This window comes from Brachyhypopomus gauderio, chromosome 11 (assembly GCF_052324685.1).
Source record: "Brachyhypopomus gauderio isolate BG-103 chromosome 11, BGAUD_0.2, whole genome shotgun sequence".
Taxonomy (NCBI): Eukaryota; Metazoa; Chordata; class Actinopteri; order Gymnotiformes; family Hypopomidae; genus Brachyhypopomus; species Brachyhypopomus gauderio.
Window position 1 is genome coordinate 8,378,213 of NC_135221.1, and position 17,663 is coordinate 8,395,875.

Below are 17,663 nucleotides of genomic sequence, written 5' to 3' on the forward strand. Positions count from 1 at the left end.
GGGGAGCTCAAAAGAAGTTTAAAACCCATTTGACAATAGACTTTTAATTACATATTCTTGCCTACTCAAAGCAGAAAATGTAATGTATGTAATATGGTATGATTGATAACAAAAGGAGAAAATTTCTTATTACAATCTGCAATTCCAGTACCATAAAATAGTCAATGCTAGCATTTCAGATCTTGACTTTCCATGCATACAGATCCATTACATCAACCATTAATGTCTTCAGCATCACTATCAGTAAAGGTTATTTGGCTCGTATTCATTTTTATGCAACATTTCAGTTTAAATGCACAAAATGTTTACTGTACATCCAGAATATGCAAGCCTCCCTTGACAAATCATCTGTAATGATTCTATTTGATTAACAGCATTAACAGGATTTTTGCTCTAGTTCTAGTGGGACATGCTGCCAATGCAGATCAGTGAGCAATAGGCCAAACGAAGGCTAATCAAAACATTCTTAACTTTACCTCATTTATAATGAAGTCATTTTTTGGACCACTGACCCAAATACTTGGGAATTGTCAGAATGTACTAAGCAGAATTGTTCAATTAAAAGTACACCTCCTGGAACTGGTTTGAAAATAATAATTTCTACACTGAGTGTCTTTGGGGATCAAGAAATTCCTAAGGTACATCTGAAATAAAACCGCATATTTAATTTAAATAAGACCAAAAAAAAAAAAAACTACCATGCTTAATTAAAATTTAAGTCACAGTGTTTGTAATTACAGTGTTTATAGTTAACATTACAGTCCAGGTTATGTCCTGATGAATAACACTCATGAGTATTGCTTTTTTGTGATGCAATTGTGATGCAATTTTTAAACTACCTGCTCCCCTCACAGACTTCACGCTTAGTTTAACTTCATCTTTGTAATCATTGTACATAGCTAAGTGTGGAAAGCTGAGAACCACCTGGTTGCAGAAAATGTAACCCTATTAGTCTCTACAGGCTTATTGTAGGCAGGTAAATGCTAACGCTGTTGATTCTTTGGAATAGTTAATGATAAGCTAAGAATGATGAATATCAACAACTCAGGGGCACAGCATTGTATTATTTGTAGGTTTTCAAAAGTGTAGTGTGTAATGAAGGTTTAAAAAGTAAGCCAATTATACTATCACAGAGCAGTCTTCCATAGCTATGGCTGCTACGGTGATTACAGATCAAAGTAATTATACTATTGGGAGATTCTTATAATTGGTTCCATAGCACTTGTTATTGTGCATAAATTGTATATTTCAAGAGAGACACTTGATTTAGGAGAAAAAGAAAACAAAGAATGGCTCTTTAGTATTTCTTTCTGTGCCTTCCCAGGCTTGGCTAATGAGATAATGTTGAAAATGAGTAGGTTTCTAATAAAGAGAGGGAAATTATGTCTGATGCACAAAAACTAGTGACATGGTGAACATCTGAGGAAGGCTTTTCTAAGGAAAGTTAGGAATAGGAAATTAAAATAAGCTGTTTTGGACAAAAGAGTTTATAAAAACATTGTAAATGTTAACACAGAGTGGGCTCTACTTTTGTGGGCACAGCTCAAGCACACAAATAAGGCATAGGATCTCAGGCAGCTCCTCTGACAGGCACAGACACACTGATACAGTGCTGGATATGGTTGGTCATTGCTTCAGCAATATCCAATCATATTAATTCCGCACATTTCTTTTAAAATCTGAATATGAACCATCCAGCACTGCATTGTATCAGTGTATTTTCATCATTAAAGTGAACAGCAAAATTTCAAAATTGAGGAAACAAACATACTTGTCACAGCAATACAATAATTTCCATTCAATGATAATACATATTATTATTGTTATCATTATTATTGTTGCTCACTGTGGTGACAATAAAATTAATATTCAATTTTTACATCACTAATTATTTACATTTTATAATTTCCTGTGTGCCTGCTGTCTGATTTAAATTAAATTGTCTTCATAAAAAATTAATTAATATATAATTCAGTTTAATTTAGTTAGTATTGGGGAGATACATTCTTAGTGGGATGATGGTGAAAATCCCAATGTGAGAAATTATATATGTCTTTATGTGCCTCCTTGGATTGATGGACTTGCGTCCACTTGCTAAGAGCAGAGGTAGTTGTTTTAAAACTACGTTTGTGCAATTGGATCATACTGCCTGCTGCATGAACGGATCCCGCTGCCTGCTGTACCAGCGGATCATACAACCTGCTGCACCAGCGGATCATACAACCTGCTGTACCAGCGGATCATACAACCTGCTGCACCAGCGGATCATACAACCTGCTGCACTAGCGGATCATACAACCTGCTGCACCAGCGGATCATACAACCTGCTGCACTAGCGGATCATACAACCTGCTGCACCAGCGGATCATACAACCTGCTGCACCAGCAGATCATACAACCTGCTGCACCAGCAGATCATACAACCTGCTGCACCAGTGGATCATACAATCTGCTGCACCAGCGGATCATACAACCTGCTGCACCAGCGGATCATACAACCTGCTGCACCAGCGGATCATACAATCTGCTGCACTAGCGGATTATACAACCTGCTGCACCAGCAGATCATACAACCTGCTGCACAACTCCACCCAACTTATTGCAGGTGCATTTACTTCTGCTGACCAAATTAATGAATGACCATAAATGTGTGTGTGTGCCATATGAAACTGCTAAAATGCGGCATTAGGTGGTTTTAATGTCCCAGCACTGCCACAAAATTAGAGCCCAGCGAGAGTAGTTTTTGCTCTGAGGCTTAATAATATGCCTGTTGCATTGGCAAAGTCTACACAACACAATCAGATAAAAGTCTTTGATCACCAGTATTAAACTGGCCAAGAAATTCTGCCTAAATAACTGACCTACTACCTCACCAAAGTTAACATACTGCAGTCACACTCACAAACAATACTTAACCTCACTGACCTTTCACCATTCACTAGTGTATATTTGCATGTGTTTAGTAATTACAACATATTAAAAGTCTAATAAAATCGACATCATTTTATGTTTTTCTGACCAACATCAAACCTCTAAAACGATTCATTTGCTGATATCTACAGGTACACACCTTTTTTCCTTCAGTAAACAGCTACTTTGGTTCAGTTCTACTTTTTATCTACTCTTTATACAGTTTGTACTGGAGATTAGAGAGCAATAAGCCATAATTCGACTTTAGTTTCACATACCGTCATTTCACTGAAGTAGCTTTAAATTAATTCCCCTTTATAGTAACTACAATTATAGGTGATAATCAATGTTAAAGTTTTTTAACTTTCTGTGCGTTTGCGTTAAGGTGTTAGAGGCCCAGCTCTACCTGCTTTAGGCCATACACTTCTCTTATAGTTGGTGCTCATGTAAGAAGGCAGAGGAAGAGGCGCTGTTGGAGCTGTGTGGGCTGGGTGTGGCAGAGAAGCTGGCCAAAGGAATGACCTTCACTGGATCCTCTTTCTTGCTACAGTGTCTCTCCAGTGTATTGTAGAACTGGGGGCGGTTCCCTTCTTTGTCCAGATCATCCTTAGGCACCGACCTGCCAAGTGTGTGACGTCCGTCTGACTTGGTCCCACGAGCCCAGCTCTGCTGAAAGCTGAAGGAGGGCAGAGTGGCAGTGCCGGACGTCTGGAACTGGGTCACTGCTGGTGGCATCCAACAGCTGTCAGAGTGGCCGAGGATCAGGCATTCTTGGGTACAGGTCTCTGAAGCCTCAGCCAGAGCCTTCTGCAGGTTTACTTCAATAGCTGTAGAGGAAAGAACATAATGAATATAGAAGTTAGAGAGGCAGCAAGAGACAGATGTCTTGATATTTGAGAAGTAAGCAAGCACTATGAAAGAAGGCTTATCAAATAAAGTTATAACTATGTAAAGCTGTATTCTGAACGGTGATTTCCCTTTTGTACATTAATTAATGTAAAACACTTTGGAGGATTTGTTCTATTTTATTACTTTCAAATAAAAACATGACCAATTGATGTTTTTCAAAATCTATTATATTGATGAAAATACACAACCACCCACTGTAGAGAAGACTACACATACCCTAACAGTTTAAACTTCACTTCACTAGTACTACTTCAGTAGCACTTCTTTTTAGTAAAAATTGATATTTTCCTGATTTTCTGTGGTCGATAACATGTACATGCAAAATAACATACATATGTGAACACACACGAGTATTGAAACATACTCGCATGCACATACATGAACACACACAGAGACATGTACACTTGCGCGCACACACACACACACACACACACACACGCATTGACATACAATTGTGCACCCACACATATACACACACTTTGTGCTTACATGGAAGTACTCTGCACTCCCATGAACATATACATACATAGACACATGGTGTATAGTTATGGGAGCATACTGGAATATAACATAAATGAATGGCCACTTTATTAGAGACAACTGCCCTTTCTTGTTTAGTGTGTTCCTGCATGGAAATCTGAAGTGACTCTGGACTGGAGCATAACTCAGGTGAGCAAGTTTTCTGTGGCTACGTTTCAGTGTGAATCCTCATTAGAAAGAGAAAATTATGTGATCTGAGTGACTTCAAATGAGGCATGTTCATTGGTGATAGACTCCAATGCTAGACTTTTTTTTTTAAAGCTGCCAACCTTGTGGGGTTATCATGCAACAGTGTAGAGAGTATACCAAGAATGGTGAGAAGCATCCAGCGAAAAGGGATCCTGTGGATGTAAACAACTTGTTGATGAAAGGGGTCAGAGGAGGATGTCAAGAATCATTCTGACAAACAGGCGGTACACAGTCAAATTGCAGCCGAGTACAATGCTGTAGCTCCAACCAACATGTCCGAGTGTACAACTTGTCGTTCCTTAGCAAAGATAACAGCAGACAGCTACTTCAAGTGCTATCGCTGTCCGAGGAAAACAGAAAAGCATGACTCCAATGGGGAAAAAAGTCCAAAAATAGGATCACTGAGCAGTGGAAAAACATTGCCTGGTCAGATGAATCCAGATGGCTATTCCACCATGCTGATTGGATGGTCAGAATTTGGTGCAAACCGCATGAATCGATGAGCCCTTTCTGTCAGGTGTCAACAGTTCAGGCTGGTGGAGGTGGAGTAATGGTGTGGAGAATGCTTTCTTGGCACACTCTGGGTCCTCTGATACCTGTGGATGGATGTTTGGACAGTAGCACTTACCCAAGCAGTGTGGCTGACCAAGTTCATTCCTTTATGGCAGCTGTTTACTTTCAGTACACTTTCAGCAGGACAATGCACCATGCCACAAGAGTTGTATACTCATGGACTGACTCCAGGAACTGCCAGTTTTCCTTGCTTCCCTGGCCATATAATAATCCCATATAACATCTCTGGGATTAAGTATATTGGGAGTCTTAGAGCATGTCAGTACCTCCATTTAATTTGCAAGTGCAAGATGTTATCCTGTCTACATAGACCAAGATTTCTGTAGAATGATTTCAACACCTAGACTCTATGCCATGATGAATTGCTGCATATCAGAAGGCCAAAAGAGGTCCAGTGTGGTACTAGATGGGTGTCTATAATAAAATGGACATTCAGTTTGTATACTACAATATACTATATATTAATTGAAAATTTTGACAAATATAGGCTATTTTACCCAAACAACATATTGAACCCTCATAGACAAAACATAACCATTAATGCAGTACATCTACTAAAGTGGAAAGTTCAATTTTGTCCCATAGGAAAAATTATTGTTAGACCTATATCAATTAAACGTAAAAGTATATATATATCAGGGGTCATGTCGTCATATTCACCACCATTGGCATAGATTTGTATTGTAATAGTTAAAGCTAACACATTTTAATTAAGACAGACGCTGTTGGTTTGACAAACTGTTGGTTGCATGTTAATACTACAAATCATGTGGTTTGAAATCATCTTGAATATCATTGAATATCTGTCAACTGTAGTAGAACCAAGCATGAAAGGGTTAAGAACAATTAAAGGCAGCAAGAAATGTTTATACAATCCCATCAGTATATTTAATTTGCATTGTATTCCCATGGTCATTAGTGTTTACCTGCAATATGCAGTGAATTCCCTGTAGCTTAATTAAATTCTAAAAACAAGAAGATCCTCAGTTGTTTTTGTCATAGACTGGCTTTTCAATACTAAATAATTAATGAACAGCTCAACAAACCATTATTTATCACTGTCATTGTGGTACAACCTGCATTTTATGATCTTTCCAACATGATGAATTTGTTTTTTTAAGATAAATCAAGCACTGGGTTTCTGAAAATGCACCTCAGGCCTCATCTTGCCTGCTGATTGTTAGCATATATGACAACATGTTATGCACAGTGAGCACTGCTATAAGGAACACTATGTGATTTGCACAAAAGAAGAGAAATTGGAAATGAAAGATACCCAACAGCCTATCTCATTAGGCTTGCCCCAATATCATACATGTGTCTAGGAAAATGCCTCACCAGTGACTCCGACAATAAAACCTGTCTGCTCAGCTAATTAGAATGTAAAGCAGTATTTTTGGAGGCAACTAGAAGCCCTGTGGTTTCATGTTTCCTTAACCTCTTAAGAAAATGAATGCCTGAATGTCACATTGGTCCTGTTAGGCCTTTGCTTCAAGCTGTCACAGAAATAATTTATCATATTTGCATGAGTAAGAATGCAATCAATAATTGAACAGAACCAGATCTGTGTTTTGCATGCTCCAGCGATTTTTATTTTCCAAGCACCAGCCAGCGTACTTAAAGATTTAATCATGTTCTATATTTACTTCAAATCCAGGAAGGAAAAAATTAAATCATAATTTTGTAAATCCATGAGTGCTCAGGTTGCTTTGTGTGTTGTCAGTCAGAGTGACGCTCCATAAACTTGATTTGATCTATAAAAAGGCGTCTCATGCTAACCAGGCCAACCAGGTTTGGAAAGCATAAATGAGAGAGAGAGGGAGAGAGAGAGAGAGAGAGAGAGAGAGAGAGAGAGAGAGAGAGAGAGAGAGAGGCATATCACTAGATTCCCTTGGTCCTGCATTGTTCCTGTCTGCCTCAGAGAATCAATGTATAAATCAGCCAAGTGGTGAATGTGTCACCTTTCAGAGGGTCACTAACTTCATTAAGGAAAAATGATGCTGCACGCTCACTCTTCGACAGAGCAGAAAAAGCCTCAGCCAAATCACTCCTGGAGCTTGCCGTAAATCACCTCAGAGGTGCTTTTGAAATTGGAGGTGTCTTTGCAAGCTATTGTTCTTTTCAGGAGCAAACACATTAGACCAAAAGTGGACACACTCATCCATGCAGGCAAACACCCTCCCAGTTGGGCCGCACAAGACTACTCTCAGTCACACCGGCACCTTTTGGTGAGGCTGCCCAAAAGCAAGAGTGTTTCTTTTCAGCAGCAATCCGGCCAAAGGCCATGGGCTCATGTGTAATTATATAGTGCACAGAAGGTGTTTTTTGGTGTTGAAATGCTTTGCCAAGTGCAATCTGCACAGAGGTACAACATGAGGTGTCAGCGACACTGTGTCAACAGCCAGTAGTGGTACTATTTTTTGCATGTGATGTTTCACATTAAACAGCACCAAAGATGTAGTCGGTATCAGTTTCCACTCCACAGGGACTAGTATTGCTTGACTGATGTGGCTGACAGCACTGAATGCTTTCGTCAGCCAGAGGCAAGTGGCACAGACTGATGCTGTTTAAGTGCCTTTTGTATGCAGGGGGAATCGCTGCTCTCCTGCCAAGCTAAAAAAAGAAAAAAAAGAAAAAGATCATACAACATGTGCATTCCCAAATAATATATTTTAAAGTTATATATTTTGAGTGTTTTTTCTACATGCAAAGACCTCCTACTGATGATTAAAAAAAATGGAATATTGTGTACAATGCTTATAATCTATAGTACAGCACCACAGCCTGAAATGTCAAACCTATTTACTCTGGGCTTGATGAGAGCTGGAACAACCCATATTCAGGGGAAATAGTCTGCTCAGCTACATTGTGAGGACTAGACTCTTGTAGATTGCAACATTTTGTAAAATTACCAGTTGTTATTTATTGAGGCCTTGGTCGATTCAGACTCGTAATTACAGCCACACAAATGCTTGGAGATATTTTTCATCTCCTCCTCCCAGCAAACATTTTCAGTGCCCTGACTTCCTGGACGTTTGACTCATGATCACATAATCAGACAGCCCTTAAAATGCCTTGTTGTGAAGGTCTTTTGCCTCAGCGGGTGAAAACTGGAAGTTACATATGAGAAGTGTATATTTTGATAGCCTCAGTACAGAAATGAGAGGCATTCTGTGAATATTTGCCTTTGGGTCATCATGCTGTTCTTTAATCACATATCCAGAAGGTGGCCTTACTGCCTTAAATAAAACTGCAATGCGTAAGGCAGAGTAACAGCGTAAGAAACATACATAACTTACAAAAATTACATAACTGGTAGGATCATACAGTGGAATTTGTATTAGAGGGAATATCCCTTATCTCACAGTAGAGCCAGAAGAAGTTACACATTAGAGAGGAAGATACAACATTGAGGCATATGAGGTGAACTAATGGCAGTTTAGTGATAGAGATGATACCCGACGACATAGATGTTTTAAAATTCATGACCTGAATGATTTTTTATTTGCATGAAGGATAGGAAAGGGAGTCATTATGGCATGTTATACCAATTAGAGGGCAAATTGCACAATATATAGTATCCTCTATCTAATGTGGTCCCACAGAACATGTGTGCACCATGCAAAGTAATTAAGTATAATGCTTGACTTAGTTTGTGTCTTATAGCAGACACTAATAGTTATAGTAAACAACAATTTTAGTAATATTATTGAATTCTATAACAGCATATCATGTTTATGTGATGGTTGAACAAATTATCTTTGTCATTTTGTTCCTGTCCAAAAGTATTTAATGAGCATTCTAACACGCTTGACATATCTTCAAGGACAATGCTGTTAAGTGCAAATGAACAAGAAATGACATTGGTCTGGGCCAACTTTGTTACCGCTCCCCTATCAGTATATAAAACAGAGCTATAAGCTGCATACACTGTCTTTTAAGCTGCATGTGCTGTCATTTAAGCTGTATATGCTGTCCTGTAAACTGCATATGCTAAGCCTAGATTTGTCATCCTTTTGTTCACATAATTTTAGCCACCAGCACTAGAAACAATAAACTCTTGAAGTACTAAAGACGTTTACAGAAATATGTGTTATCAACTAAGGAATCTCAAAATAGCCAAAAATTATGTCCTAAAAGTCATGCCAGTTGAGTAAAGGAAAAGATGTAAATGTAGGCATGTAAGCTTGTTTACACGTTTGCATGTGTGCTTAAGCGCTTATGATCATACGTGCACAAAGTAGAATGGCCACATGGTTGTCAAGGCCCTGTGCTATCAATCAGAATGACATTTAAAAGTGTTTTGATTTCTCTTAAATGTTTAGATTAAATACATCTTGGTAATACACTAAGGATATGTGTTTTTTACCTATAACCCTAACTCTTTTATGGAAGTTGACAAACGTATATAATTACTGTCATGAGAGAAATGAGGCAAGAAGTCGACAACGAGTTGCTTAACACAGTGTCTTTATTTAACATGCAGTAGCGCTTAGCGCTTAGGGAAAACAGGAACACTTAAGACAGAAAAGACTAACAAAGATGAGCACGGGACATTGCACTAATGCACATTTTATATGGGCTGAAATAAATGAGACCCAAGCGTTGACGAGATGAGCCACAGGTGAGATGGATGATCATGCGCACATCTGACCACACCCGAAGGAAATAAATATATGAACGTAACCAGACATAGACTACACATACACACTCCCACAGGGAGAGGCTTGAGGCTGTAACGTGACAATTACTATGTTGAATGAATATGCTGCAATTAATGTGCAATTCAGTAAAGCAGTTACACTTTGCAGTAACAGTTTAGAATGCTTAGATTTTAGTGATGTAAGACCAAATGAAAAAAGTAGGCCAAAGCACTAGAATAGGATATTCTGTTCTTAAATGAACAAAAAGTCTAAATATGTTTCCAGTCTACTGGGAGAATGTTTCCTCACAGAAATGAATAACTTACAAAAAAAGAATAATAGTTGCTTAACTTAAAATTCTAGTGCCTGGAAACTGTTCAGACTAAACAGGCTGTCCCCAACTCTTAACTAGCAAGCATATGTTATATTGTGTGACTAAATCATACACCAAGCTTCATAACACACAATGATATAATTTCTGGAAAATGCTACTGTACTCTGAGGCACTTACATTTCAATAGGAATAGTCTATTCACTCTTGTTCAGCAGTGCTTAGAAGCTATCTCTCTTGATGATGCATGTTAACATTACCATGGGTTATAAAATTAGATACATAAAGAATATTTAAGATTGCAGATGTGTTATCTGTTCTTTGTGGTAGACAACTAATGGCATCAAATTACTTTTAGCATTATTTTATAAGTAATCAAATATTTATAATATTTAGATTTATATATTTATTAATAATAAAGTATTCATTCTCTGTGCTGAGTTGAGATTCTCAACATCATAAAAATTAGAGCACAATGTGGAAAAAGTGATGCGTTCATTACTGCAGAACACAGTTAAATTTGTTGCATGAACAATGACGGATTAACAATGGAAAGTCAGTTGGCCTATGCCCTGCATATATCAAACGTACCTCTTAGTATCTTATGTGTCATCATCTCTCTAGCTCTCATCTCTCTAGCGCTCCCCTTCTCTCTTTCACTCACCATTTCACATCCCACCCTTTTCTTTCCTCTCTGTCCATGTAGCATTTGACCCAACACAGCCAAAAGTAATTGTGAGCTGAAAACAGCATTTAATGATTACTTTATCAGAGTTCAAAAAGAGAGAAGTCACAGACAGGCACTTTTAACAAAAGAAGAAGACTTTTTTTTTTTCATTGCACCATTTTAAGGAACAAAGAATATTATTGACTCGGGTGAGATTAGAACACCGAAATAAATAACAGAATAACATCAGGGACAAAGTGCAGAGGCAGAAAGAACCCAACGGGTCATCCACCTTCCTCTGTCTCCTCTTTTGTTAGTGTTGATTAAAAACATGCACCAACTAACACATCTAATTTCTCACATATATATATATATATATATATATATGTGTGTGTGTGTGTGTGTGTGTGTGTGTGTGTGTGTGTGTGTGTGTGTGTGTGTGTGAATGTGCGTGCAGGTGAGAAATTTCCATCCTGCCACTTGAATAATAAAGAGCTGACATATTGTCTTTTTGCATACCCTTCTCTAGGTACATTGGATGGAATGAAAATTAAGCGTATTTTTTTTCTCTCTTTAGAGTGAAGAAAGATGGCCACACACTGCACTCTGCCTTTTGAATCAATGATCTTTTTTTCTTCTCTTTTCTTTTCTTTTCTTCTTTTCTTTTTGGCTGATGGCCGTGATTGCATGGTGTTCATTATGTCTGATAGCTCGGGCCTCTCCTCTCCTCTCTTCCACTTAGGCCTCTGCACCATTTGGAACACGGAGGAGGGGAGCGTCAGCATCAACACAATCAGCACTGCCCAAACACACAGCAGGCGCCGAATAGAGGAAAGGTGCAAACACCATAACAATCAGCAATCAGCACTGATCATGATAATAACTCGGAGAGTGCTACAAGATCCACGCTGCGCTCCCCCACCTTGCCAAGAGCAGTTATTGTATTGATAGGTTGGCGTACGAAGAGAAGCGATAAATTCATCCATAATTTGAGGGGTAAAAACGAGCTCTCATTTTAAAAGTAAAAACAGATATTTCCATATGCAGCCAGAAATTTGATAGCAAAGTGAACCATTCTTGAGATACCACTTCTAAAATCTATGGAAGGGAATAATTTCGTATGGAGAGATGTAGCAAAATATCAAAATATCTACCTTGAATACTGAGAGGGTGCTCTTATGAAAGAGATAACAGAGATGGATGGAGTAATATGTGTGAGAGATTAAGGGGAGCTGTGAGGTCCTGACAGACATGTACTACCTGCACTCACTATTTATATCAGCCGTTCGCAAAGCCACAATTCTGTCAGTTGGCTGTTCATTGAGGTTAGTCAGTGTGGAGTTAAATATAAATATTCATAACATAAGTGTATTGATCAGTTAAGTATTTAGACGAAATATTTAGACGAAAGTATTCAAGAAGAAAGGGATACAAGTATTCTGAAACAGGCCTTTAACTCACTGGGGTATAGCAAACTTTAGTGAATTCCTTGGGCAGTGTGAAGGAATAAAGTATACCTCTGGACCTGTAATATATCTGTTGATCACTTCTGATTTGTGTTTGTTGCCATATATAGTTGTTACTGTTCATAGAATCAGACAGATAGTGAGTACACCACATCAAAGAGGCTCACTGTCTCTTTGTTATCAGTTAAAGATAAATGTTCTTCATTATGACAGACTCTGTTACACCGTGAGTCAGAAGACAAGCAGTCCGCTAATTAACTGTTTAGTTTTGATCAAGACTTTGTGTTTCTTTGTGTTAATTATACATCTTTGAGGGCAATGAATTTGTTATTTTGCCACAGATTTTTACAAAGACAAACTAATTTTCTGAAAGCATCAGGAATACCTAAAGCCCCATGAGGCATTTCACTGAGGAGCTTCTTATGGTTTCAGATAACACTGATTAATTATGCACCATGTTACTGGATATATATTTTATGTGAATATGTGTGAATTATTTTAGATGTCAGTGGAGACCAGATATTCTATGATAGCTTAACATGTCATGTGACAGTCATGGGTAATGCAATGAGTTGTTGGAAGTGCAAAATAACTTATTTGCTTGTCTCATACTCACAGAGAACATTTCTACATTCATCTTAATAATGAAAGCTCCTTCTTATCCTGAATCCAAAGCTTTTTGGCGTCTTAACAGAAACTTTCAGTTATTAACTGTATATATTCAGGCATTAAATGTATATTGATTATAACAAAAAGAAACATCTGTGAGCTGAGTTACAAGATGTTTCCTTCAGAATGATTTGGAGTGTACATGCAGACAGCTGCACAGTGCCATCGTTTCCACTAGCTTTCCTGCTCTCCAGTGTCTGTCTGCCAGAAGTCTGTCACCACTACTGTTGCAACTCTGTGAAGTGTGGCTTAAAATACATACACACTGTATGTCCCAAAAAAATACAGATTTTGTACAGGTAATCACACAGTATGCAATTAACATAACAATGTAACTATGTAAGACCCGAGAATGCCACCAAACCAACACATTTACATGCTGCGTGCGGTTTTGCTCCACCTACACACATTCATGAACACCCACAACAACTCATGCACATCCCCACACATCCACCCACCCACCCCCTCCCATCCCCTCCCACCCCACACACATGAGGTGTACAACAATAAATGTAACATGCAGGATTTTTTTCATATGAACAATGAATCCAAGAGCTCTGTCAAGCACTCTTTTTAAGAGGTGCTGAAAGATTTCACGAGAGAAATAGAGTGAAATAGCTTTTTATTTCACCACTACTACAACAGGATCTATTACACAGCCATAAGCTTAATTTCAGTTACTGTAAAAACGTGAACAAAAACTGGCATATAATGAACCTGGATGACTTTTATTCATTTAACTCTAGCCTTAAGATCTTGTCATACTTATACATTATTGCTGTCATTGACTGTCAACTGATTTAATTAAAAAAATGTTGAAATACTGATTTATATTGTGCTAAATACACATAAACAAACAAACTGTACAATATTTAATGGTAAGAGAAGATACCAAGGCTGCATGGTGCAACCTCGGAATCACTGTATCAATGGGAAAACTATTGTTTGATGTTTGCTGTTGTTTGAGTTCTAGAATGATGACAGCAGGGAAAGCTGAGGGCAACAGCAATGTTCTTCCTTTATAAATAAAGCATAGTCGAATCTTTCCCTTTCTTTTAGTGTTTCAGAAAAACAACAACCTGCATGAACTGAAATATGATCCGGTGCTTTTCAAAAAACAAGCTAAACTAGAGTTTGCATCAGTATGATCAAGAACCTTGTAATCTTGACCTCAAACAGCCCTTTCTGAACATTGTCTGTTCATCAGCAGTCATGTGTAGATCAGCCAAAGTACAGCCTGTAAGATGCAGAATTCTAAACACAGCATTAAAAATTAATAGTCTAGTGATTAACTAAATGAGCAGACACACAATGTTCCAGGAAGAGATGCACAGCCATGTTGCAAAGAGCTCAAAAAGCCAAGATATCCAGGTTGTGAGAAGAATTAGAAACAGCCACGAGGTTGTGCTCAACAGACTTCCATAAACCTACTAACCTCATTGCCTTGATTTTTATTTTTTATTTTTTGGCTTGCCTGAGGCAGCTAATATCAAACATTAACAGCATACATGGCAGATTTGTGCTTCCAGCCAGGATTAAGGATGGCATTTGGTTCTGTCTGTCCAAAGGTCTCCAATAATGTAGACTGGTGGTGTCATCCAGTCTGAGTTTGTGCCTCCTTCTTCCATAACCCTACATGTGTCATATTTTATGGCTGACATATCTAAGGTTGTAATGTCAGGACATGTTTGGCTCAGTATCACTGTTCATGTTCTAGGACTATTCTGCTACTGTTGTCTTTAGTACTTTCCTTGTGCACATAAAAGTGTGCACCGATTCTGATCACTATACGCAGAATAATACTGTTCCACCATATCAGAAACCCAATACCAAAATGTGTTCTCCTCAGGCATGGTGAGGATGTTCAGATGGCTGCTCTTACATTCATTATTCCATGTAGTTCTGGTCTGAGGACAAGAGGCCTGGGCTTTAATTTAGAGCAAAGCTACTGTTGGTCAGTGTGAGGGCTGAGAGTGCAATATAGCCCATAATATTCAAGGTTATCCCTTCATAATTTCTCACTTTGCAGACCCTCTGCTCTCCACTCTAATATTCGATAATTAGGTGAACCCATCAGGTAGACAATTTCTTTTTCAATTAAAACTCTTCTCCCCTTGTGACCTTGGGAATAGCAGGGGAACTCTCTATATATACCAGTACTTAGCATGGACATTTCACTTGCCATTTTAAAAATACATTTTAATTTGAGTGGAACCACTCAGCATCTAGCCTTAATGTATGTTCACCTTCATGGAAACTAGAGATGATCAGTGAAGAAGACTGAAAGAAACGTTAATGTTATTACTGAAACTGACCCATGTATCCCAGTGAAATGACTGGGTGCCATCTGAATGACATTTATATCTACATATTTTGAGGTTGTTTTGCAAATAATGGTTTTATACTCTCAAAACAAGGCTATCCTGACTATCCTGGGGAGATAACAATGTGAAGTCCTCATTATAACAGACAATAAGACACAGAATGATGTGATAACAGTTGCTTCAGACATCAATTGCTCAAAAAAATATTCTGATAGATGATAGTTCATAAATTTTTCCATTTACAGATCAACAAATGAATGGCCCCATTAAACTGTTATAGTGGTTATTCGCAGTATAGTATTGGCAGTGGGTAACATGTGACTTGTTTCCATACTATCAATCATATCACATTTTTTTAAATTAACTGCATAATAAAGCCTTGAAACTAAAAGTTACGTTATTTTCAGTGTTTCCGAAGGGTAGCTTACTATAACACTAACATTCTGAACTTTGGCCAAATCCATATGAGCAAAAAAAAAAATTATGATACTACCTATTGTGAGAATGTAATTCAGCACCACAGACCATTGGGAGTTTAGAAAGGCTGTAACCAATGCAGTGGAATGCGGTACAATTAGGAATAATGCTTCAGCTTGTGCCAACTGGAACCAAGGGATCCCAACTGACAGAAAGGACAGCACGGCCCCTACCATCATTAGCAAAATGAACCAACCAATTAGAGGTTTTATTGTTAAGAGTTGGTTGAATAGCATTCTCCAAGCAAACTGAGGTGCTTTAGATCAGGGGTTCTCAACTGGTCTCAGCCCGGGACCCACTTTTTCTCATTGTCATTAAGTCGCGACCCAGTTTTATACAGTACAAATGTTATAACAAATTAAAAGGGTAAACAATTGGTGGTTACCATGGCAACAAGATGGTTCTCATGCTGGGCTACATACTAAAAATTACTCAAGGAGCCAGTAGGTCCTAAAAGGAAAAAATCAGGCGCCAATAACTTTTTCTAGGTGCCATAATATAAACTAATAAGCACTCACATCAGGTCAGCTGTTACTTAGGATCTCTGTCGTCCAACATGACTGATGTTTTCTCTTCCTTGTAACTGTGGTTAAGTTGGTTTCATGTTCGCGTATTCGGAATTAGACATGTTTTAAATGTACTACTATTACCATCTACAAATGACCTTAACATGGACAAAAGTGGTGGTCGTAAAGGCCCCGGAGCACTGCGCACTCTTTTTTTCTGCAAAGATTTAAATAATTTTTAAACGATTCTTCATAAGATAAAAACAAGTTGTATAAATATTAAGTGCACATTGTGTCAAATGTTTAAATAGCTTTTAAAATGTCCATCATAAGAGCATAAAACAAGTTATAGTTAAGTGCATCCTAATCAACAACCTTGTTTTGTGGAATTATGATGGCCCATTTAAAAGCTATTGAAATATTTGACAAAAACTGACCGCCACACATTGGTGCAAGGTATAAATACCCATCTTTTAGTTGTAGGTTGTTATTAAAGATTAACTTTATGTAATCCAACTTCTTTGGTGGTCTTAGATGGACCGTTTAAAAGCTATTGAAATTATTGCAAAAGAGTGCGCAGTGCTCTGGGGCCTTTACGACCTCCACTTGCTTCCGTGTTAAGGTCATTTGTAGACGGTGCCTTAGACGTTGCAGCGGTGACAGGAGTATATTTAAAATAACATGTTTTAAAATACATATATTCCTGATGTAAACAAAGTTGTAGATGTTTAATCCGTGTATCATTCGTTCATTTGATATTCAACTGAAAATCAAAATCGGAAAATCAAAAAAACAGTTCATTATTTTGTTTTTCGTTTTGAATATAAAAACAAAAAAACAAATCAGGCTTGTATTTTTCAGTTTTTTATTTGATGATCCAAACAAAACTAGCTAAATTAAAAATCGGATTCGGAGCCGAACTTGATTTTGATTTTTTAACTCGACCCATTTGTGTGCCCCGGAAGTTGTTCTTCGTGGTCTTCGTTTGACTGCGGTAAAGTTGGTTTCACGTTTGCATATTCGGAATTCTTTCTTCAATAATAAGTGCCCAAATGTGCAAAATAAATATCTACAACTTTGTTTACGCCAGGAATATACATATTTAAGTTGTATACAACATTTTATTTAAAATGTACTATTGTGACCGCTACGACGTCTAAGGCACCGTCTACAAATTACGTTAACACGGACGCAAGTGGCGGTAGTAAAGGCCCCAGAGCACTGCGCACTCTGTTTTTTTTTCTTTTCAATAATTTCAATATCTTTTCAATGGTCCATCATAAGACCACCAAACAAGTTGTATTACACAAAGTATATAGTTGTTATTTAGGATGCACTTTGTGTAATACAACTTGTAATACAACGGGCAGTCATGGCCTGATTGTAGGGAACTGGTCTTGTGACCGGAGGGTCGTGGGTTTGATTCCCAGGCTTGAGGCCATGACTGAGGTGCCCTTGA

General features: G+C 38.0%; 1 protein-coding gene across 3 annotated transcripts in view; it reads right to left on the reverse strand.

The window, feature by feature from the left end:
• Positions 1 to 2,369: 2,369 nt before the first annotated feature.
• The window catches only part of pcdh11 (protocadherin 11), a 192,590-nt gene continuing 177,296 nt past the window's right edge, over positions 2,370 to 17,663 (reverse strand). The window contains exon 5 of one of the 3 annotated variants that reach the window (XM_077021716.1): positions 2,370 to 3,737. In XM_077021716.1, the coding sequence (XP_076877831.1) occupies positions 3,340 to 3,737 (398 nt within the window). In that variant the 3' untranslated portion in view covers positions 2,370 to 3,339. The remainder of the gene's footprint in view (positions 3,738 to 17,663) is intronic. The other 2 variants (XM_077021713.1, XM_077021715.1) reach the window with 2 other exon arrangements.